Source organism: Apteryx mantelli, chromosome 13, assembly GCF_036417845.1.
Source record: "Apteryx mantelli isolate bAptMan1 chromosome 13, bAptMan1.hap1, whole genome shotgun sequence".
In the NCBI taxonomy this organism is placed as follows: Eukaryota; Metazoa; Chordata; class Aves; order Apterygiformes; family Apterygidae; genus Apteryx; species Apteryx mantelli.
Window position 1 is genome coordinate 551,760 of NC_089990.1, and position 22,767 is coordinate 574,526.

A 22,767-nucleotide genomic window follows, 5' to 3' on the forward strand; every position below is an offset into this window, starting at 1 on the left:
AATGATCTGCAGCCATCCGTCGGCAGGCCGCCCGCGAGCCCCACTCCCGTGGCGGGGCAGCTCCCTGCCAGAGCCGCGCGTGGCTGGCATCGGGCAAAGCCGGAGTCGGACGCTTCACTTGTCTTCCCACCTCCCTAGCTATTTTTCTGAGGAAATTATCTTTGGAACGAATTGGGGGGGGGGGGGGGGAGGGAGGAGGCAGGAACAAGAGCAGCGCCTTCCCCTGGCAGCAGGGGAGGCTCTGCAGGGTCCCAGCAGGGGTGCTCGCAGGGAGCTAGTGGGGTGCTTGTGGGGTGCTCGCAGGGGTGCAAGTGGGGTGCTTGCAGGGTGCTGGGGGAGTGCAAGCAGGGTGCTCGCAGGGGTCCTTGCAGGGTGCAAGCAGGGTGCTCGCGGGGTGGTAGTGGGGGTGCAAGCAGGGTGCTCGTGGGGGTGCAAGCAGGGTGCTAGAAGGATGCTCGCGAGGTGGTAGTGGGGGTGCAAGCAGGGTCCTCACGGGGGTGCAAGCGGGGTGCAAGCAGGGTGCAAGCAGGGTGCTCGCGGAGAGCTAGCAGGAGTGCAAACAGGTGCTCGCGGGGGTGCAAGCAGGGTGTTCGCGGAGAGCTAGCAGGGGCACAAACAGATGCTCGGGGGGGTGCAAGCAGGGTGCCCCCGCCCACCGTGCCTGCGATGCTCTGCATCTGCCGAGGCGCGGCGGCGCGGCGGGGGCTTTTTTATGAATGGGGATAGTTACACACACCCCCTCCCCCGCCCCGCCCACCGCCCGCGGCGCTGATTGGTGGTTCCGCATCCGCCCGGGCCGCACGTGCGGCGGGGGCGGGGCGGGGCGGGAGGGGCGCCCGCGCCGGGACCCCACGGAGCCGCCGGCAGTGAGCGGCGGGACCGGGGCCGAGGCCGGACCTCCCCCTTCCCCCCCCCCCCCCCGGGCGGCGATGGAGCTGGGCTGCGGCGGCTGCGGCGCTCCCCGCGGCGTCGGGGCGGCGGGAGCCCGGAGCGGGACAGGCTCCGCGGTAAGGTCCGGTGCGGGCAGCGACGGGCTCGCGTTGTTGAACGGGGGCGGGGGGGGTGCTTCTTGTAACAAGACCTGAGCAAGCTGCTGTCTAAACCTTCGTAATTATTGGGAATTTTGGTACAGAAGGATGCGAATTGATGGATGGCAGGAGGGGAAATTATTGGGGGCAATTTTCTCTTCCTTTATGTGGATTTTGCCCAGGAATGGTTTATAACTTGTACTTGCAATGTATATGGTGTTATTAAAAGATTTATTTGCTTCAGTGAATGAAACATTGATTTATGTTCAGAATTGAAATCATTTGACAGGCTGCTATTGGAAAGATGTCTTTAAAGTCTTTAGAATGAAAGGTTAACATTTCTGCGTCAGGAAGAGATTTCTAAAGCAGCAAGATGTATTCAGCAACCTGTTTGAATCAGATAGCAGAAGAGCTACAAAAAATTGAACTGAGGTATCTTTCTCTCTGATTCTTCAGATCGTATCAGCCTATAAAATCTGAAAGCTAAACTCTCTTATTGTGTGAAACCATAGTGTTTCACCTTCTCAGGATAATCTACTCTTAGACACACACACATTTCCTCAGGAAAATTGGACATGCCTCTCTGCTGCACCTGTGGTCTAGCCAAGTCAGTGGCCAGCACCAAGTGCTTCAACAGTTACTGAAAGTAATGTTTTACATGATGCAGAAAAATATGAGAAGAAATTTTATGTTAGAAAATTAGGTTGTAGCTCCATCATCTTCTTAAGCTCTTCCGTTTCCCTTGTCAATTCACTGTTTGTTCCTAGACCCTTCCCTAGAAAGAACAAGTGTGAACAAAGGTTCAGCCACGCACTAAGTCAGGTCAGAAACCTGATCCAGCTGAAAAATGTTTTTATTAGTTAATTTTTAGCTGAATCATCTTCTTTATTTGGTAGTGCAGTGAGCTGGGCACAGGCATGAGGGAAATGGCTTTGTGCAGTAAGGAAGAAGAGCTGTCCCCATTCATCAGCCGCTGTAAAGGCCATGGTTCCCTCATCACTGTGAACAACTCAAGAGTACAGGTCCTATAGACCTTCCCTGAGAAATGAGCTTCTCAGTCACACAGGTGCTTCAGAAAACCTGTTTTGGCTTTCTTTAATTGAATAATCTGTCCAAAGTTTTTTTTCCTGATATGAAGATATGACTTGTAAGTTATAGCAGTGTCTTGAAACTCAGCCTCCATTAAAAGCCCATCTCTCATGGCAGCAAAGACAAATTTCAGCATGAGAACTCAAAATAAATTGATGCAGGGAAGATTATAAGTGGCTTCATGTGTTATACTGCAGCATCAGCTCTTAAGTTCAGTGATGGCATTTCAGTGTAGCATGAGCATCCCAGCTGTATTATTCAAAGTGTTTTGGCTGAAGCTGACTAAAATCGTGTTTCTTTATTACAGAAATACTGTATCGCACCTGCAGCAGTTCCCATACAGAACAATGCTCTCAGTATATACCTTAGCAGGCAATAAAGAAGTGTGGAGTCCTGCACGCTTACCCAGGAGTGTGAGAAATCTGTGATGACCTCAAAAGTCTTTTAATGCCCTAAGTGGAGTGGAGAGCCAGTCTGCTCTGCAGTTCTGGGTTCTCCCGTTACTCATATAAATGTAAAACATTGAGTTTTGAGTACGTATAAATGGAGTCAAAAACTCTTTTTGACTCCTGCCAAGCTGCTAGCCTCAGAGAGATGTCACTGCAAAGAGGCTCAGGTGCTGATCATCTTTCGTAAACAAGATGAATGATCCCCTTCCCCAGTTTCAGCTCAGCTCTCAGTTCCATAGCAGCTCCCCAGGTTCGTGTCTTATCAGAAAGCCAGATTAGGACCTGGTCTAGGGCTAAGCAGATGCTCCCTGTGCCATCAGCATTGAAAAAACAGCAAGGAGACGGAATAGAGAATAATGAAGTCTAATGTGGGGGCAATGATTTTCTCCCTGTTGCGATACAATTGCCTTGCTCTAGCAGAAGCCAAGAGCATTTGTCAAACTTTCTGTCCTTCCCAGGGTTCTTTCACTCATAAATGTGCCCAAGAAACAGCCAGTGGCTGTTTTCAAGATTTGTTCTTCTGTTTCCTGGATAATTCCTTCTTCTTTCCAACCCACATGACAGAAGTGTTTTAACATCCATGTGCCTTTGAGAGGCATCCCCTCAGTGACGCTCACCAGTGTAAGCCAACAGGCCAAAGCAGATTTTCTTACAGGAATGCATGGATGGACAGGCATACAGACACACAGAGACTCAGTCCCCTACACTGTATTTCCTTAGGAAAACAGGCAGTTATCTCTGACTCTTGCCTGTTGGTGTTTACAGCTGAGGTCCACTGGCATGACAGAGCCGTATCTTAGGGTCTGAGTTCTGCTGGAAGTCTGCTTTAGGCCCACCACCTGCTATGCAGCGAGTTTGCGGCTCTCATAGCCTGCCAGTTTACTGTGTGGGAAGGTGTTTCAGGGAGCCTTTTAGAGCTCTGAAAGCTCTGCCTGTTAATCCTTCGCTCCATATGAGGTCCATTGATTTGTGCACACAGCCAAGGGGCTTGACAGGAATGGCATGTACAAAACAGATCAGCTCCCTGTGCAGAGAACTTGACAAAGTTTATAAACAACTTTCTCCTCCTGTGTGTGGCATATCCATAAATATTGGTGTGCATATTTAGCAAGTTTCACTTAACATCAACAGAAGATCAACATGATCTAAAATCACCAGAAATAGCTAAAAGTGGATACTGGTAAAGGGAGGCACAAGGGTAAGTAAGCAGAGATTTTTATGTCTACGGATTTGTTCTTGGACATCTAGGTCTATGTATTGTTTTGTTTGTATGTGATATAAGTGGATCCTTTGCAACTTGCATGCTTCTTTACTGCTATTAAGTTTTTTTGCCAGAGAGATCATTTTCTCACAGAAGCTGAAACACTGGGAGCAAAATTTACAGTTATTGTTTGGAAGAGAAAATAAGAGATAGACTAAAGTAAAATTCTGATGTGATTTCCAGGTTCTGAATCACCTTAGGATAATTGCTGGGGTTAGATGCAGACAAAAGCTACCTTTGCTTTTAAAAACGATTCCCCAAATGGCTCTGCCTTTACATTTCTACTGAAAAGAACCAGGTATTTTGAAGTAGAGGATGAAAGCACCAGCAGAGCAGCCTTCTCTGAAACTTGAAGGAAAAATGGACTCAGCTGAGAACAAAGAAAAAGAAGTTGATGTGGGATTTTAAGAATTTCAAACCCTATCTGAGGTTTTTAGACATTGCCTTCAAGTGACTGTTCTTCTTTCCAGCCTGCCTGTGGGGCTGTTGCTGTTCTTGGTATGTGAACGAGTTACGAGTGTGTGGTCCCAAACAAGCCCCTTTCCAGTGTGCCCACAGCAGCTGCTCCCCGACGCCTCTCTGATGGTGCCCCTGGAGAACCTATTGCACCCCAGAGGCTCCCTCCAGCTTTGCATTTTAAGGTGTTGTTCCTAAAGGCAACTGCATCTTCTTCAGCTTCCTAGAGAACCAAAGCAGTTGAAGCTGACGGACCGTTTGTTATGTTGGCTGGAGCTGTGATCCCAGCTGCCTTGAACTGAGTCAACACTCAGATTAACTCACCATGCCTCACTCACTGCTGCAGTCATCCAAGTCACAGATGACAGGTGTCCTTGAGGAGTTTGACCATTACTCTTCCTTGGCCAAACTCATGTCAATCTACCAAGCAACTAACAGGACCTCCTTCAACTGGACAGACAGCCGAATTATTGAGTGGGAGAAATTTGCTGAACTGGCTAAATATGAGCCAGAATCCCAGAAACCAACAGTGAAAGCTCTCCTAATTGTGGCCTACTCAATGATCATCATCATGTCCCTCTTTGGGAACATGCTGGTGTGCCATGTGGTGCTCAAGAAGAAGAGGATGCACTCAGCCACCAGCCTCTTCATCGTCAACCTTGCGGTGTCAGACATCATGATCACGCTGCTCAACACTCCCTTCACCTTGGTAAGTGGCACTCTGTGCTGTCGTCAGCCAGGAAGGAAGCCTGGCACAAAAATGCTCTGCCTGATAGTCACACCCTCTCTATGCATGCACTGCCGGGATCGAGCCATGAATCCACCACAACCAAGTCTAATAGACAACTCTGCCGGGCAAATAAAAACCCTTAAGCAATCTATGGGCTCCCTTTGCTCCACTAGATGCTGTATTTCTTGAAAGAGCTCTGAAGTCTTTCCCAGCATTGCTGCTGAATCACAGAAAATCATAAGAGCTTCTTCTGGAATGCAGAAAATCCATGTCTGGATGTATCTGTATTTTTTATGTACATTCAGGTGAGAACTACAGAGTCAAACTTAAAATTTAGTGGGTCAAAGCAACTCAAATGTTAGTGGTACTTAGGTAAATGGAAAAAGATAGACAAGCACTTCTTCAGGTCTGCCAGTTGGGTGAAGTCCTCAGTGAAAGCTCTCCAGATCTGAAGAAGGGTTTGTGTGACCAAAACTTGGCCCACTTTTTCCAAATATAGTTGTTAGTCTGATAAAAAAGTTATTACCTCTGTTCACAAATAGGATCTATATGAACAGGCCATCAGGGCCTCATAAACTCTTACCTAAAGGGGTTTCAAAATCCAACATAGCTAATCTGTCTTTGGGTTTCAGATGGAATTGCACAGACAGCCACCCCAAAAGCACATGTGAGTTCAGATGCAATCCAAATGGCTTCCATATGGAATTATTTTGGCTCCAGTACATTGGCTTGCTGATGGCCTCTTGTTCTCCCCTCAGGTTCGGTTTGTGAACAGCACGTGGATCTTCGGAAAGGCCATGTGTCACATCAGCCGCTTTGTGCAGTACTGCTCCCTCCACGTCTCCACGCTGACCCTAACAGCCATCGCCCTGGACAGGCACCAGGTAAAACACCACGTGGCCACAGTTTCCTTGGAAAGGTCCTCTCAAATCCCAGTCAGTTTTGGTCGAGTCATGGGTTCGGGGTGGTTAAATCTGGGGGATTAGAGTCGCATCCAGTGAAAAAGCTCTAGAGCTAAATTCAAAGAGACCCCTCGGGTGTCAGGGTGAGGAAGGCTTGCAGAGCTTCCAGACACCAGGGAGGAGGGAGAAAAACAAAATGCAGCATCATAGATTTCATGGGATATTCTCAAACTTTCAGTCGAAAGGAGTGAGCATGTCTTTGCCAAGCAATCGTTTAAAAGCTGGGTCTAATCTAGCTCCCACAGTACGGTGGGGAAAATGGTTTCAAGAGGCTTCGTTTTAAATGGTGGGTTTTGAAAGATGGCAGAGCCACTGCTGTATGCTAGGTGTCAGTTTAGCTGTACAGGGAATTCTTCAGATCTTTTTTACTTCCCTGTCCAAAAATCATAAACACCAGTCATAGGATCCTGAGCTTCAATTCTGATATAGTCGCATGTTCGCTCTTTTGTTCTTCTTTTCCCATTGGGCATTTGCTGCATCATAAAGCTGCAGGACAGTTTGAGTTGGTAGCAATTCTCAGCTCACTATGTTAGTGAATAAAAAGCAATTCTGAGATTAAAGTCCCAAGGCAGAGCTCTGGGACTGAGGCTGGAACAGTATAAAGGGGAATAGCAGAGGGGGAAATTTCTGTTGGAAATATTGGGAGGACGCTTCTGAGCTAGGAGAAGACTTTACCCCAGCATCTGTTTATGTTTTTTGAGCTACAGCCAAACTGTATCCATTCCCCACTGCAATAAACACAATTTATTACAAATACATAAAAGGAAATGTAGACTAGGCCACATGCTTATTTCTAGCAACTGTTCTCCCTTCCTGTACAATACCTCCCTATCAGCCAAATACTGTTCTCCAGACCCCAGGATTGTTATAAGCTCTTTATCTTGTCCTCTAACTAATGAAATTTCATATAAAGTGAACTAATGACCCCAAACAGGGGAGATGGGCTCAGCTTTATAGGTTTAGCTAGAACAAGAGACACTTCTTTTTGTGATTCATATAAAATAAGCAAACACACCCAAAAGTGAAGAGACTTGCATAGTTATCTTTCCTTACTTAATGTAATACATGATTTAAGGAAAATGAGTCTCACAGAACAAAATAGAGAAAAAGTTTATTTGAAAGCAGTTCTGAACAGACTGAAAAGTTCAAGGTTTCATTTTTCTCTGGGTCACTGTAATAAGCAGGATGATTTTCCTAATCATGGCTGTGATTTTCTTATATAGCATTAGATCATGTCAAAAAATACCTCTGCTCTGTGTATTGGTGAAGGGACTTTGCTCTCCATGAGATAAGAGTCACTGTGAGGAGTCTTTATTGCAGGTCATTCTGAACCCACTAAAGCAAAGGATGTCGCTAACAAAAGGAGCGCTGAGCATCTCTGTTATCTGGCTGATGGCAACCTGCTTCTCCCTACCCCATGCTATCTACCAGAAGCTTTTCCAGTACAACTACAGGTGAGTTACTTCCCTGCACGCCTGACCCCGTCCAGGGGAGTGCAAAGGGTCCTTCAGGCCTCTGCTGGAAGGCAGCCGCGCTCGGCGGTGAGAGGCCACAGCTGCCAGAGGGCTCTCAGGTTTGGGGAAGGAAGGCAAGAAGATAGTGGAAATGGTTGGCAATGTTTGTATGGATAAAACCTCACTTCCTACAGCAAAGACTCGGCCCGCGGTAGAGGGCCACTTGGCTCGCTTCGGTGCAGCGAGTGCTCAGGATCTCAGTCCGTTCGTGTCTGCTCCCCAGGTTCCCCCTACCAGCACCACCAGTGCTGGCGGCAGGCTGAAGACCCGCAGCCAGCGCAGCTCCACGGAGCGTGGTGGCTCGGTGGGGCAGAGCCTTCCAGGGTCTCACTGTTATCTTCAGTCAGCTTTGTCGCTAGAAGGCATCTTTCCCCCTGGCCTTTCCTCTTCCTTCACTCAGCTTTTGAGTCCTAAGACCACCATGACTGGCCAGCTTGCCCGGTACCCAGGCACGGACCCACAGCCTGAGCAAGAAAGCAAGCAAGCCCCACCACGTGAGCCTCTGGTCCTTATGCCAGCAGGGCTGTACAGAAAGCTCGGGGAGCAGGAGGACGACCCTGTGATTCTGCAGGGCTGAGGACCACAGGTCGCCAAGACCTCATAGGCTGATTCACTCACCGAGGCATTTTTATCTATCTGGATTTATAAAAAACAGAATCAGCTTTCCTCAAAGCTTGAGGTTCCTCCAGCCACCGTTAAATAAACAAGAAAAGCAAAAGAGAAATGTCCGCCTTTTTCTCTGCAGTGAAATGCTGATGAGAGGAGCAGTGCTTCAATGGGAAAATGAAATCTTCTTAGTATGCTGCCTTGCCTTGTCCAGCAGTAGAGGCAGCGCTTTGCTTGGCTGAACACAACAACAAAACCTACTGAAAGGAGGGGAAGGGGAATTTCACATTCACATGAAGATTTCTGAAGTATCAGAAGAAAGTGAAGATTCTGTTCTAGGGAAAAAAAAAAAACAGAAAAATATACTTATCTTCTTCCCTACCAGCTAGTCCAGTGATGGCATTCATTGCTAGGAAGTCATCCTTTCTACCACAGGGAAATAAAGAACCACAGGTTCTGTTTTGCTCTGCCCCTGCAACCTTTTGTTCTTCCCTGTGTCCCACCAATCCGGTCCTTAGGCCCACAAGAGCCTCGCAAAGAGGGAGACTTCTCAGGAGAGGCTCGTACAGATCCACATATTAAGCTTTAGCACTGCAGCATCAGAGCGTTGCCTCTTGGCCAAGAGCAACACAGATGCACAGCACAGACCGGTGGGAAAGCCACAGTCCACGGCAAGCTTGGGGCATTACTATGACTCTTCTTGACTAGAAAATAGTCCATAGTGCAGCTAAATGCTACAAAAGCCAGTGTTTTTCTATGGTGCTGCTGGTGCCTGTGTTTCACAGGAATGCCGGACTCGGGGCCAAAGGAATAGTACTGTGGTGAACAGCATCTTCAACTTGAGCTGAGTCCCAGAGAGCAGAGCAAGGAGGCAGTAAAGAGCAGCAAGAGGGAGATTTCTGTCGTGGAGCTTCTGTACAAAGGACAAATGTCTTTCTTCTACAGCACAGCCACTTCCCTCCTATGAACATGGCAGGGAGATGGTTTAACTATCTGCACAGGCTTTTTATCACTGTTTGTATACACGAGGTTACAGAAAATGGGAGTGTAATCTGGGGTTTCACTGCTCTTTCTCATTTGTGCTTATGGTTTATTTGCCCGAGTGATATCTTCCTGGGGGATACAGTATCTTCAACTGCTTGGACTTTGTAAACAAAATACTGGGTTACTCCAGCACTCGCATTGCTTTGCAGCTGCCTGCAGCGTATTACTGAACGAATTGCTTATGAATGAACAAATGCTGCTATCTCTTACGCTGCACCTGCCTCTGCTCATCCTGCAGTGTGTCCAGAGGAAACCTAGCCTTGAATTGGCATGAGGGGGCTCAATAACATAAGGACTTCTAGGGCATGTTAGTCTCATTGCTCTTCCATTGAATAAAAATTACAGTTGTAATATTACTCGTAATAAACCCTGTGCTGCTAAGAGCTCCTGAGATGTCCCTACCTAGGCTTTAGGGATACGAGAATATGGGTCCAAAAGCACCACATTTCACTGACTACAGTACACAACAGTGTGGCCAAATCCACAGTTATCCCAGAATTTACCAAAACGCTGTAGTCTGTCTGCTTTTGCTCTCAACCAGCCCCTTCCCTAAAATAATTGTGAGCCTCTTTAACATGTCCATGCCCTTCCTTTTTATCATAAGAGGGGAGACAGGACAGTGAGAGTAGCAGCTGGCCTGTTTGATTAACTGCGGCTCACTCCGCCACCCAACCTGTCAAAATGTATTTTTAAGCTGCACATGCCACCAAACTGTGCCCCCTCCTCTTGCTTTAGCTGTGCTCTCCCTGGGAGATCCAGACCACTGAAATGATAGACTCACTGCCACCAGAGGATAAAATGGGACAGAGGATAAAAGGATTCGACATGGGACTCAACAAATTTTGAGGAGCAGATCTACAGTAGGACATGGCAGTCTGGAAGCAGCCTGAGCTCGAGAGGATCCTGAAACGGCGATTCCAGGAGGGGTAGTGAGGAATGATGGCTCCAGTTGTGCCCGGCTACTTGTGCTCTTTCTGTAAATATTTGCTGTTTGGCCACAGTTGGAGAGAGGATCTTGAGTGAGGTGGACCCCAGGTCTGACCCAGTTCCATGTCCTCTGCTGCGGCATGCCCTTGGGCGGCGCACTGCCTCCCGTGCCAGCTCATGGGTTATTCTTAGCAGGTTACCTAGCAGACAGGCACAGCTGTGCTCGAAGCACAGCCTTGCCTTTCATGCACCAGCAGCAAGTACGATCCTGAGGAGAAAAAGGTCAAGAGTGTGTTTCTCAAAGGCTGATTTTTCCTTCTGCATCAATTCCTTGCTCAACAAGAGTCGTCAAAGTCCTTCACAGGCTGGTGTGGTTTAGTGATGCTTCCATGCCCTTTGTCGTCCCCTAACACACACCCACAGTCCCTATTCACAACAGTCCATTTTCAAGCAATCTTCTATTTGTGGCACAAAAACCAACTTCAGAGGCTGACAACAGGATATTAAAGATATTAATCAATACTGCAACAAATAATATAGCTTGATGGAGACTAAAATCTGTGAGGAATACAAGTGAACAGTGGACAATGTTTGAAGAAGGAAGGGCAAAGTGGAATAAGAGAATGAAAAAAAAGAAAAAAAAGGAAAGAAAAGGAGAAAGCATCTGCAGGAAATAAATCTGTGAGTGCCCCTTTCTCCTAATGTTTTTATCATTTCCAGTCATCTATTGTGGCATATGGAAGGAACACTTAGTCCTTTCCAGACAGCATTAAGGTGCGTGAGCTGAGAGCAACTCTGTTTTAGCCAGGTATCTGCCTACTAACATAAGGTAAACTATCAGGTGTTCAAATAATCACATCTGTTTTGGGACAAAGCAACAAAGTTTTAACAACTGGTCTGCTGAATAGCTCAAGAAAATGGGATGGACAGGACAAAGAGTAGTGCTGTCAGCAAGATCTAAAGAGCTCTGCAAGTGGGGATCATTCCTGTACCACTTCCGCACCACAACTTCTAAACCCAGCAACCGCTTCCTCTCTCATTTGTGACGGCCTCGACTTCCCAGTGGGTACAGCAGCTTTCAGCTCCTGGCTTAGGAGGTCCCGTTTCTGTCTGGGGTTTCCTGGACAGAAAGAGGAGCATGTCTGCATAGTGCCTCGATGGCAGACCCAAGCGTCAAACCAGAGCTATTGCAAACATGCTGCAGGGATGATCCTCACACATGCTATGAACCTGCTGTGTCCCACTAACGGTCCCCGGTTAATTGCACATGGACAGACAACAGGTGGCACAGCCCATATGCAGGAGTAACACATGCTGGGCTGGATTTCTGGGTGGGCACATTCAAACCTGGATATAATTGACCTGTTTCAAGCTGGGTCAGAATCACATATTGAAATAGAGACAAGCAGAGAGGGTCTCACTCACTGCCCGCTTTCCTCCTGCATTCAGCTTTCCAGGGGAAAGAGCGACAACACAATAATTTAGGGCGAAAGGAGATAGATACACAGTAGCCAGTCTTGCCCTCATTGAGACAGATATAGATACAGAAACATAGACAATGTATCATGAGAAGAGCACTTACTGGGAAACAGAGTTTTAATTTGGTTTTGTCCGGTGTGAGATTATTCGTATTTGGCCCTCTTCTGTCGGTGTTACAAACACGAGGATGTGCCTGTGGGTGGCATGAAAGCCCCACTGTGGTTTGCCAAATTAGCAGCATCCATTTACATAGCGATGGCCACATGCTATATATGTATTTCTTTGTTTTCAAGGGAAGCCACTGTCCGGAGTTTGTGCCTCCCTGATTTTCCTGAGCCTGCAGAACTGGTCTGGAAATATCTGGACCTGTCCACCTTTCTCCTCCTGTACCTTCTGCCCCTGCTCATCATCACTGTCACCTACACACGCCTGGCCAAGAAGCTGTGGCTGCGCAACGCCATTGGAGACATCACCACACAGCAGTACATCACCCACCACAGGAACAAGAAGAAGAGCATCAAGATGCTGGTGCTGGTGGTGGTGGTCTTTGCTGTCTGCTGGTTCCCCCTCAACTGCTATGTCGTGCTCATCTCCAGCCTGGGTATCAAGACGAAGAACTCTCTCTATTTTGCTCTGCACTGGTTTGCCATGAGCAGCACCTGCTACAACCCCTTCATCTACTGCTGGCTGAATGAGAGCTTCCGCTCAGAGCTCAAGTCCTTGCTCTGCATGTGCCAGAAGGTGCCACAGACTCAGAACAATGTGCTGCCACCTGTGATCATGTCCTGCCGAGAGGCATGGATGGAGCAAGCCAGATACAAGAAGGTACCTTCATCACAGACCTTTTGCTCTACTGTGAACGTCCGGACAGCCAACACAGATTTGTGAGCCAAAGCGTTGAGGTGAGCTAGCTGGATTCAGGGGACCTCAAGGGCATTTCCCAGCTGCTTCCGAGAGATCTACATTGCTGCTCTCATTTACTACTACTGACTTTTCGTATGTTGCTTACTTGTCTCACAGTAGCACCCATTTTACTCAATGCTGTGGAAGCATTCAAGTAACCTCTGCCTCAGACCCCATGGTCATTTGCAGAGCAACAGGAATTACACATTTTGACATGCGTTTGAAGGACGAACTTTGATAGCCAGGGTTGACTCGGTCCAGATGGAGTTTCTCCAGGTAATTTATACCAAGGATTCCCAACAGCACTCGGTAAGTGCCACAGTCAACAGCAATATTGACTTAAGATACTGTTGCTCTTCCTCTAGATCTGTAGAAAGCACAGCTGAAAAGTACCCCAAAAATAAAAGCAGAGTGGCCGTAGCAGAGCTAAATGAGCAGCGGAGGAGCAGGAGCAAGCGGCTGGGGTCAGGGAGAAGTGCAGCGGGAACAGCTGGAGGTGGCACTGGTGGCCCACCAAGGAGGGTGGAGGTCTCCAGCAGGGTTACGCAGATAGAGTCGGGGAAAAATTTAATCCTGCTGCCAAAACAACGTGAATAAATGTGTCAAGAAGGCAGGAGATGGGATGGACTCCGGCAATCCTGGCACCATAGGATTAGAGAAACTGGCAGACAGAGCGATGTGCCGTGGCCAAGCCAGCAGACAGAGCTAAGAGCAAACACATCCCACCCACTGCACAGCCTCGGAGGCAGCGGATCCTTTGAATGGGGCGGGATTATTACCACATCACTATTTTAGACTAGAACTACGGTTTTGAATCAGAACCTAATTTCATTCAGTCCATTGAGAATTTCTTTTAGTTTTCATTATAACTATACTAATTCAGCAAATAAACCTGCAATGGAACTAAGCTAAAAGTCACAGAATATTTTGTCAGGGCTGTAGCATTCACTAACTAAACAATGAAATCATTCCGCATAATTACTAATTGCCATAAAGGAGTTTCATTTAAACAACTGAGTTGACTCAGAGTAAGAGGGAAGGTTTTGTTTACAGTCTTGGGAAAATTACAGCTCAGTCTAGCTTTGCTCGAGAGGCTGCATCTCACAGAGGCAGCTGAAAAACAGGAGAAATAGGAAAGATTTAGTATGTGAGAGAGAGGGAAAATATATAGATATATATAGATATTCAAAATGCGCCTGGATGCAATCCTGTGCAATGTGCTCTAGGTGACCCTGCTTGAGCAGGGGGGTTGGACTAGATGATCTCCAGAGGTCCCTTCCAACCTCAGTGATTCTGTGATTCTGTGATTCTGTGAAAAGAAAAAGTATGACGGGGACTTACTTTAATGATTACTGGGGACCACTGGTACAGGTTAACTGGAGTAGTTAATCTCTGCTCCTCGGACCTGAAATTCAGAGGAAAATGCAAACAGACTACTTTGTATAAAAATAGCTCCACGAAATACCAGTGCACTTGAAACTAATGTTTGCAGGAGTTCAGCTCTGTGAGCACAGGGGAGCAGAAAGCAGGCTGCCATAAGCCCAGAGCCGTGGCAGGAGTCTCACCCTGGCGGACACGGACTTGTTCTTGCTGGCTGCTGCGAAGGGGGATCTGCAGGTCCTGTCTGCGAAGCAAAGCAGCCGAGCGCACTCGGAGAAAGACTTTCCCTGATAAATTTCCCCTCATAGGAAAATAAATTAATCCCCTCATGGGCCAAAAAGCCACACATTAAGTGAAACATCCCAGGTTATTCTGAAGAGCAGCAGCATCGATGAGCAGCTTTGGCTAGTCTGAATCACTGTCAGCAGGAAGTAGCAGGAGCTGGTGGAGCGACTAGAGGCCCCAGGTTCTTATCCCAGCCTCACCCTGGCTTATTTCAATAGCACAAATAATGCTTTTCAATAGGCATTTCAATAACTTGAGGGAAGTCGCAGCTGCTCTCAGCGTTAGGGTTATTGTCTGCCGCGGCAATAGCCTGAATTGAGCTTACTTCCAGGGGAGGAGGTGGAGGAGTCTGGACCGCCGGCAGGAGGGAGGACGCGCTCCCACCAGCTCTCCAGAGAAAAGAGTAAGGGAGACTGAGGAAGGGAAACTGAGGATTGATTATCTTTCCCATTTTCACAGTGAGAAGAAAGGGGGAGAAAGAGCAGGGAGGGGGTCTTAGCTTCCAGGCCACTTGGCCCCATTTTGCTATGTCCCTGCATCTCAGTTACACATTTCAGCATCTCTACGAAGAGAAGAGAGCAGAGCAGTATGAGTGCCAAAAAAATGGATGAATGCTGATCCCTACGGCACTTCATTTGGAAACTAATAATTATTTGAATATGCAAATATAAAGCAGTCTCCTGCTGAGTACCAGGCACTGCCCTCTCTCTATAGTATAGCATGATTTTACCATCTAAGAACATCATTGAAATTTTTCAAAATGTTAAAAGCAGCTGTAATTAATGGGTATCAGTTCATCCATTTATTACAAAGAGACTGTTATTTGCCTTTTTACCGCCCCTCATTCCTCATCAATTGTTAGTGAATGGCCCTCAAGCTACCATGTATTATTCCAGATTGTTAAAATATTAGTTCTCCCCCGTGGAAAGGCCATTGTCAGTCCAGAATTCTCATTTTCCACTACAGAAAGGTTCCAACCAGTTTCCATATAAATATCCTCCAAAACCTGAGAGGCTTTTCCCCAAAGAGTGTGTGTATATATATATATATATATATATATCCTTCATCCTTTGATTGCTGTTGCATGAATTTTTAGAAGAGATAAGGATGTTAATGAGGCATAATTATAAAGGACTGTAAATGGGCTCCTCTCAACACCTGGAAAGATTCCCTTGCGATTGGCAACGCGAGTAAAGGTACCCTCAGAGCAAGCCAGGGCGATGTCAACAGTCAACAAGCAGGCCAAGAGGTTCCCTGCGGTATCTGCACGCAGCCGTGTGCAGCGCACACCCCACACCCCGTGCTGAAGCAGCAGGGTGTCCTGCTGGCAGGTCCCAGAAAACCCTGCACGGCAGGACATCACCTCTAGTAGCTAGTTTTTATGGGACGGGATAATCAAGATTGAAGAAAAAAAGTCCTGGAAGGTACTTCTTTAAGAGAACAAACTAAAAAAAAAAAAGGCCTCATTTTCAGAGTCCAGAACAGGGATGAAAAATCAGCAGAAAAGAACATGCAACAGAGGTTGTTGGATAAACAGGACATTCCCTCAAGATCTGGTTTGGAGTCAGGCTGGAACAACAGCGCCACGGCCCCGAAGGTCCCGGCTTTGCTGTGGGTCTGGAGGATTTGGTTTGGGCTCTAGGATTTCTCCAATATTTTCTTGCAGGGCCCCTTGAGGAGACAAGGTTTAAACTCACTATTTGCCGGGAGGTAATAGGATTCGTGCCAAGTAGCAATAACTAAAAGAAAGAGTACTCATTTATCTAGTGCTGTGTAAGTAGTGCTAAGTGAACTGTAATAATAGCATCTATCAGTTAATAAGGCAGACAAAGAGCTTGGTTAGCAGTGATTCGTGGGCTTATTTGCTATTCACAGTTATTCAACTGATTCAGATATTCATGAAAAAACACCACTGGTATCTTCTGAAAATTGTGCAGTCTGAAAAAAAAGGTCACTGATAATATCATCCTGGGGAAACATGTCCCTTATTTGCTATGTTTTACTGTCCTGGACAAAACTTTTCAGGGCTCTTATAATAACACCTGCAAAAGCAAACATTTCAAAAAGAAACAACAGAAAATGGAAAACAGCCTCCTGCCTCCCAAAAGCTCTCTGTAACAGCTCGGGAGCTGCTATATGCAGCTGAGCACCAGGGTGGTGATGTCTGCATTGACTCCGACCCAAATTTAGCCAGGGCTCATCCACCCCCGCATTGCCTGGTATTCCTCAAAGCAGAAATTTTAAACAAACCTACAGACTGCTACCGAGCTTAGACTTGTTACGCAGAGGTCTGTGTCTCCACTATAAAACTTCTAGTGGTATCTAGATCAAGAAAGACTAAAACCACTGCTTCAAAACAGAACATCACTAAGCCAAGCCTAAAATCTGTTAATATGTGCCCTCAGCCTCTTGTTGTTCTCACTATTTCTTTTTATATTCCACTGTATAAAGCTCTGTACACACAAAACTCTTCTATTGCTAAAGAGGTATTTCTTTAGATGGAGATACACCTTTCTATGTTCTTTCCACATACATATTATATTTTCAACTTCTATAAAATAACCATAGCAACAACACGAGCACTGATATCTTCCATGAGCAATATAAAGCTACAGCTCTCGCTGTGATTCTGAAATGAAATCTACTGCATTGCTGGCAAATTCTGGGTCTGAGCCAAGCCTAGGATTAAATCCCATTCCCAGGTCTGCTTTGCAGTACAGGATGGATAGATAGACATTTTCACCAGTTCCTTGAGGCATTTGTCCAGGAACGGTGTTACAGACCGACCGTACCTGGCACGGCTGCTGTGCTGCTCCTCGGAGCGGCCACGTTTGGGGAGGCAGCAAGCAAGCCATGGAGATGTGCCCTGTCATCCGCTCAATGGGAAAGGCGCCCTGGGAGTGCCTGCTGCTCCTGGCCGCTGCGGATGAATTAGGAGCTCTATAAAGTCTTTAAAGCTTGTCTCTAGTCCATCTTTGAGATTTCTTAGTGCTTTTTTTTTCCTTTCTTTCTTTAAATGGCTGCATGTTCTTTTTTTTTCTGGAGGAATCAAAGACCCCATTCCAAAGAAGTAGGTCTTTTTCGTACTCCCTTGGTTTGCTGCCAATCCCCTGCCATGCAGCTGGCTACCTCTTGCCATGAAATATAACTTGGCTGTTTTTCCTTGGACCTGTCAATTGCAGCATCTCTTTCGTGCTGAGTTTTTCTCCCCTAAATGGGCATGATGTAAGCACTGACTGTATTGAGTCTTCGTAATGACTTTGCTATCTAAACTGGCAATTATCAATGCCTGAATGGGACTCAAAGCCTTGCATGCTTTGCCCATTGCCTGAGGCTCTTGTAACGCTTGAGGATGCCCTGATTAACACAGCAGCATCCTCTCGCCAGCACTCAGGCAAATAATAGGATGCATGGCAAAAAAACAAGGATAAACTGAGCGTTCTTGTCAGAATTGGGAAAGGCATGGTGACGGAGGGGTGAGGGATGGTATCTGTCAAACCGCAGACACAAGGCATGTTACAACACTTTGTGGGTTTACCTTTCCAAGGTCTGAAAACAAAGTTTAAGAAATTCTGCTTTTGCTGGAACAGGTCAAGGTCTGAGTCAACTGTGCAGGTAAACAGATGTTGATGTGCTTCAACATACATTCATTTGTCTTCAAACACACCACTGGCATTTGGGAATTGCTTCCTGACCAGCGTCTGAGGTGACCCTGCATCCAAGATCATCAGCACCAAGGGGGAGCCCAAACCAGGACCACTCTCCCCACGTGACTGAGGGGAGCTGTGTCCAAGATCACCAGCACCAAGGGGAAGCCCAAACCAAGTCTGCCATCCTCACGTGGCCATACGGAGATGGACAAAATGGGCCCAGACCAATGGCCTGGGAACAGCACCCCTGTAAATGTGCGGCATCTAAAAAGGGGAGGGAGGTCACTGCTGTTTTGGGGCATTTTCTCTGTGTTTCCCACAGGGCTGTCCCAGTTCCGCAGCCATGTGCAGCTCGCGGCCGGCGGGTTGGTGCAGGCGACCTGCACCGGCCACAACCATGCCCGAGGCTCACAGGGCTGACGGAGCCGCACGCTCCCTGGCATGCTCGGGTCACTGATGATGCCAGAGCCAGGGGGTGAGACGGGGGGCTGGGGTGCTCGGGGACCAGGCTGACGCTGGAGCATTCCCCCTGCCCAATCCATCAGCAGGACCTGCCCCCTGCACCCCAGGTGCTGCAGCACCGGTGGCCTCAGCAAAGAGATGGTCGGACCGTGTCACCGGCCGGCGAAGCCCCGAGACGCAGGGCCTGGCGGGGGACGGGTAAGGGGAGGTTATTAAACCACCGCGTTACCGGGATCCTGCTCCAGAGAAATGGTCTGAGCACATACACATCAGTATGCAAAGACTCAGCAGAGATGTCTGAGTGATTAACAACCCAGATTTATTAACGTTAGCTCATGCCAAATGTATCTAACTGCCTTCAGCATAATTACTGATGAAGGAGATAACAGAAAACACAGGGCAGAGGATACCTGAATTCCAGAGACAAATCCCCTTATATAGCCCCATCACATAATGAACAAAGAAACCACAAAATGCCAACTAGATTAACAAAAACAAAACAGAAAAAAAAACCAAAATGAGTCAGAAAATTAGCTCAGAAAGAAGAAACAGAATAAAAGTCTTAGCAGCTAGCTCTTCAAGTGCAAAACAGAAGAGAAGGTCTGTCCAAAGAATGCTGAAGGAATGAATGGGAATGCTCTCGGCTAGCTCCAGACCAAGCCGTGGGAAGCAGCAATACAGCCGGGTCCGTGTTGGAGACCATCCTCTTGCACTGAGCTGTGGGTTACCAGATTTGTTCATTACAAGATCGGGAAGCAAGAGGGGGAAGGAGCCCAAACCTCACACAGGAAGTGCATGCCTGGAGTTAATGCTTCGAAAATGATGAAGAGCCGCCTCTGCCACAGACAGCGACGAAGAGGCTCTCCTCAAGTCAGGGCAGATTGCTCTACCCTCTCACCAACTGAAAAGTAAACACGCCTGCTCCTTCGAGCTATCACCTCCTACACTGTGGTAGGGAGAAAAATGCTTCTGATCTCCCCGTGTTTTGGACGGAGCCCAAGTAGGAGTACTGAAAGGATAAGGGCGGGTTCATTAAGCCAAGCATAATGAAGCAGTCAGCTATCGGTGTTTGGAGTCAAGGCCTTTACAAGGTCGTCCTACCCCAGCACCAGCGGGACAGCAGCAGTCCCTACCCACATCCCAGCAGATGTCTCAGGGTCTCTTCCCGGGGTTTGATTTCCAAGTGCTCCCAAGCACCACCTTTCCAGAGATAACAGCACCACCCGGCCTGTCCCAGTTAGCCTCCTGTGCAAAGCAGGTATGTCAGAGGTAACGCCATTGCCAAGATGTGTTGGCAATGCCGTGTGTAGGGCGTCTGCACTGGAAGAGGACTCAAGTCATCTCAGTTCACTGGCAGAGTTGACAGTGTGATACTGGAGTACGGGAACACACTGCCAAATGCTGCCACTGCGCTGGTGATGGTCTAAGTAATGCTCCTAATTGAGCCCAAAATGGACAGATAACATGTGCTTAAGCAGAATGGAAGCAAGCTAATAGGGTCAAACGAAGGAAGTTTGCAAACATCTACTCCTGCGCTGTGCGACAGCAAACCCTTCCTTAAGAAGTTACTGCAAGTCCCCATCCAGATCAAAGCAAAAGCAATTCTGCCTCCCCATAGTGTTTTCTTCTTTCCCCAGCAGTAAAGGTTAAATTACCACATCTGGCCTACGTAATAAAGGTTTAGTCTCTCACGAGCCAGGACTGGCTTAAAACCCCTTGTTTACCGACACAACAGCTCATGATGACACCACCCAGAGCAATGAACTGTCACTGAAGAGCAGCTGTCACTAATCAGAGGTGAGGGGGGAAAGTCAACAAGCTGAGCCCTGCAGAAGCCGTGTCTGATGTCACAACAAAACCGCCTGCCACTTGAAGAGACTTTTTTTAAGTTTCTGTGACAGGCCTCAAAAATCTCCTTAGCAGATAGGAGCATAGGAATTGCTGTATACAATCAGATTGATGCAACGTATAATCTTGTCTGCTGGAGACAAAAATAATTGTTTTATCTGACACTATAAGGGACAATTAAGGGGACTGTCTCCATAATGGAATTCCTGCTTATTACCTTGAAATTAGTACTACTACTAACACATAAAGGCTTATATCCTCTCCAAGTGTCATGTCTATCTAGTGTGGCCATATGCTTTCTTTATATACATAAATACCTAACCCATGTTGTGTCCTGACAGCCCGTGAAGCCTCAGTGCCACGCTGGCAAGGCGTTGCAGCGGTGCTTGGCGCTGAAAGTAGCTACAGTGATGCTGAAAACGTTGTTCTGACAGTTTCATGCCATTCTACCAGAACCGCATCATATTCCTCAGCCAGATCTGCAGAAGTCATTGCTATTTCAAATCCGCACTTGTAGCCAACTTCAGCATGGTCATCAGTGCGGTTTCAAGGTCACCAGTCTTTGGATGGTGTTAGGGAGATAATTTATGATGTGTAATAAAAATAATGGCAGGCAAGTTTTAGAGCAATAGACTTTTTGTTCCTTTTCTCACGACAGACACGATGATGGCTGTTTGCTGCCATATCTTGTGTCAGGCTATTTCAAAAAGGAACTAAGTGATCAATGACCTAAATCTTTGGCAACTTCTTTCTCCCGTCACTGCTCTTAAGCCCCACTTGCCTGATCTAGCATGCCTCGGGTGAAAGGGCAGAGAGGGAGGGAGCGGAGGCAGAAGATCTGTCTGACAGTCGTGGCTTTGCTGTCTGCTTTTGCAGGCCAAGTGAACGTCGTGCCGCTGGAGGGAAGATGCTGCATCGAGCAACACTCACTGAGACACAACGGGCCAGATGGCAGAACAACATTTTTCCTCCCCTTTTTAATCCTTGATGATGAGGAAGAGAATCGAACGAAATAGAATATACTGTTGGGCAAAGAAATGGATAGAAAAAGAAAAGCAAGAAGTTTTACTAAAGCTCTCCTCATTAAAAGACCCTTTATTTTTTATCTTTTCCCCAGAATCACCAGGAAAACAGCTAGAATGGCATGGGACTCTCCGATGGGAGCAGCCTGAGAAGGGGTATTGCAGTTCCTGTACATTTCCCGAAAAATGGAGGTTTACTGCATCCTCCTGCTATCATGACTGTGTTTCCAGATTGCTGCTAACCCCAGATGGGCTGCGCAGGGGTGAAAGCTGCTGGCGCAGTAAGAAATCCACCACTGTTCAGCGTTCCTGAACTACACCTTCATTATTAGGGCAGGTTTTGTATCTGATTAATGAATTTTGTTCACTGTTCGTCACCAGTAAATCTATGTGCTAAAAAGGAACCTGTAAACTGAGGAGAAACTCCCTGCTGGAGGCATCGTTGTGAATTTAGCAAGTAGGTATCTGTGTGTGACGTGAGCTGAATAAAAAGGCACATCTCTGTGACCGCTGGGTTACACCAGGCTTTCTTTCCTACTCTCCTTTGACAGTTCTGGGGCCAAAACACGACTGCTCTTTCCAGGATGTGTTCTAGCATTTTCAGACAAACCTGGGCTTTTCTGTGGATATTTACTCATGAGCAGAACAGCTACCATTAAAAAGGGCATATTTCCTACCTACTGCTTCCTACTTACCTGTTCTAAAATGAGGGGGGAATTTTCAAATTAATGAATATTTTAAATTCCTCGTGACACAACTCATTAAACTACATCAGTTCTGCCGACTCTTTCGGCAGAGCATGCGGGAGGACAACACCCTGCTGAATTCCCCTGAGAATAACCATCCGCCGGCTGCGAAAAGGCCAGCTCTGAGCCAAAGCAAAACTTCCCTCTCAAATAATAGCAGCCACGAGACAAGTGAAGTACTGGATTCCCACCCCGCTTTGTGTATTTATCCATTTGGATAGTGCAGCCTGCCTTTAGGTTTGGAAAAAAAAGCCAGTTTTGCCTATATGGGCTGCAAAACAGGAAACCACTAACACGAAGGCAAAGAGAAGAGCTCCTGCTTGTCATCCAGTTGCTGATGAGACAACCTGGCGTGTGGGACAGACCCGCCACCATAAAGCACCCTCCTCCCCAGCAAGCCCAAAGCGCTGATAGGGAATAGGCAAATTTTTTAAGCAGGACCAAGAAAAAATAAGTACCATTGTGTGTAGAAGAGGTAAATTCCATGGGTACAGCTGTGAGGAGGTGCCATCTCAGACGCTTCACAGAAAGCTGTGGAAAGGCATTCGGAGGAGAAAAGCACCCTCTGGAATAGGTTATATTTACAAAATCTCTTTTCCACCCTAGCTGCTTAAACAAGTCGGGTCTCCTCCGCAGCCGGTTACATCCGCCTGACAGGTACCAGGCCCTATGGAGCGTGCTTCAGCGGCCGAAGTGGCTCACGCCGATCCCCGGGACGGCGCGTGGGGGTAGGAGACCTCCCGAAAGGCGTCCGAGCATCCGCCCCCTCCACGCCAGCCCGGACACGGCACCCTGCTCCGGGTCCCCGCTTGGCAGAGCGCTCCTAGGCACCTTCATCCACAGCCCGTGCCACCACGCTTTGCACAGCGTCATGCAGCCTTGAGCGGAGACCACGGAGAGGTGGTGGCCACGCGGCTGCCGACCGC

The 22,767-nt window shown here is 47.4% G+C and overlaps 1 protein-coding gene across 4 annotated transcripts; it reads left to right on the top strand.

The window, feature by feature from the left end:
* Window positions 1-925: 925 nt before the first annotated feature.
* LOC106493691 (G-protein coupled receptor 83-like) lies at window positions 926-21,666 on the top strand. Of its 4 annotated transcripts, none has more exons than XR_010885516.1 (6): window positions 926-1,007; window positions 4,011-4,992; window positions 5,772-5,897; window positions 7,296-7,429; window positions 11,839-12,757; window positions 20,950-21,666. XR_010885516.1 is itself a non-coding variant. In XM_067304074.1 (5 exons), the coding sequence occupies exons 2-5, from the start codon at window positions 4,609-4,611 to the stop codon at window positions 12,431-12,433; spliced, it is 1,239 nt and encodes a 412-aa protein (XP_067160175.1). In that variant the 5' UTR covers window positions 926-1,007; window positions 4,011-4,608; the 3' UTR covers window positions 12,434-13,621. The 4 variants fall into 4 exon arrangements, 1 of the variants encoding a protein (XP_067160175.1); XR_010885515.1 differs by having other exon boundaries at window positions 21,191-21,666; XR_010885517.1 differs by lacking the exon at window positions 20,950-21,666 and adding an exon at window positions 17,704-17,829.
* Window positions 21,667-22,767: the final 1,101 nt, after the last annotated feature.

What these genes read in the sequence shown, in the direction of transcription:
- LOC106493691 (XM_067304074.1), top strand. Translation starts at nt 4,609, where the DNA reads ATGCCTCACTCACTGCTGCAGTCATCCAAGTCACAGATGACAGGTGTC. An exon ending in TCAACACTCCCTTCACCTTG is followed by an intron (nt 4,993 to 5,771) that starts GTAAGTGGCACT and finishes TTCTCCCCTCAG; the next exon opens with GTTCGGTTTGTGAACAGCAC. An exon ending in CTTTTCCAGTACAACTACAG is followed by an intron (nt 7,430 to 11,838) that starts GTGAGTTACTTC and finishes TTTGTTTTCAAG; the next exon opens with GGAAGCCACTGTCCGGAGTT.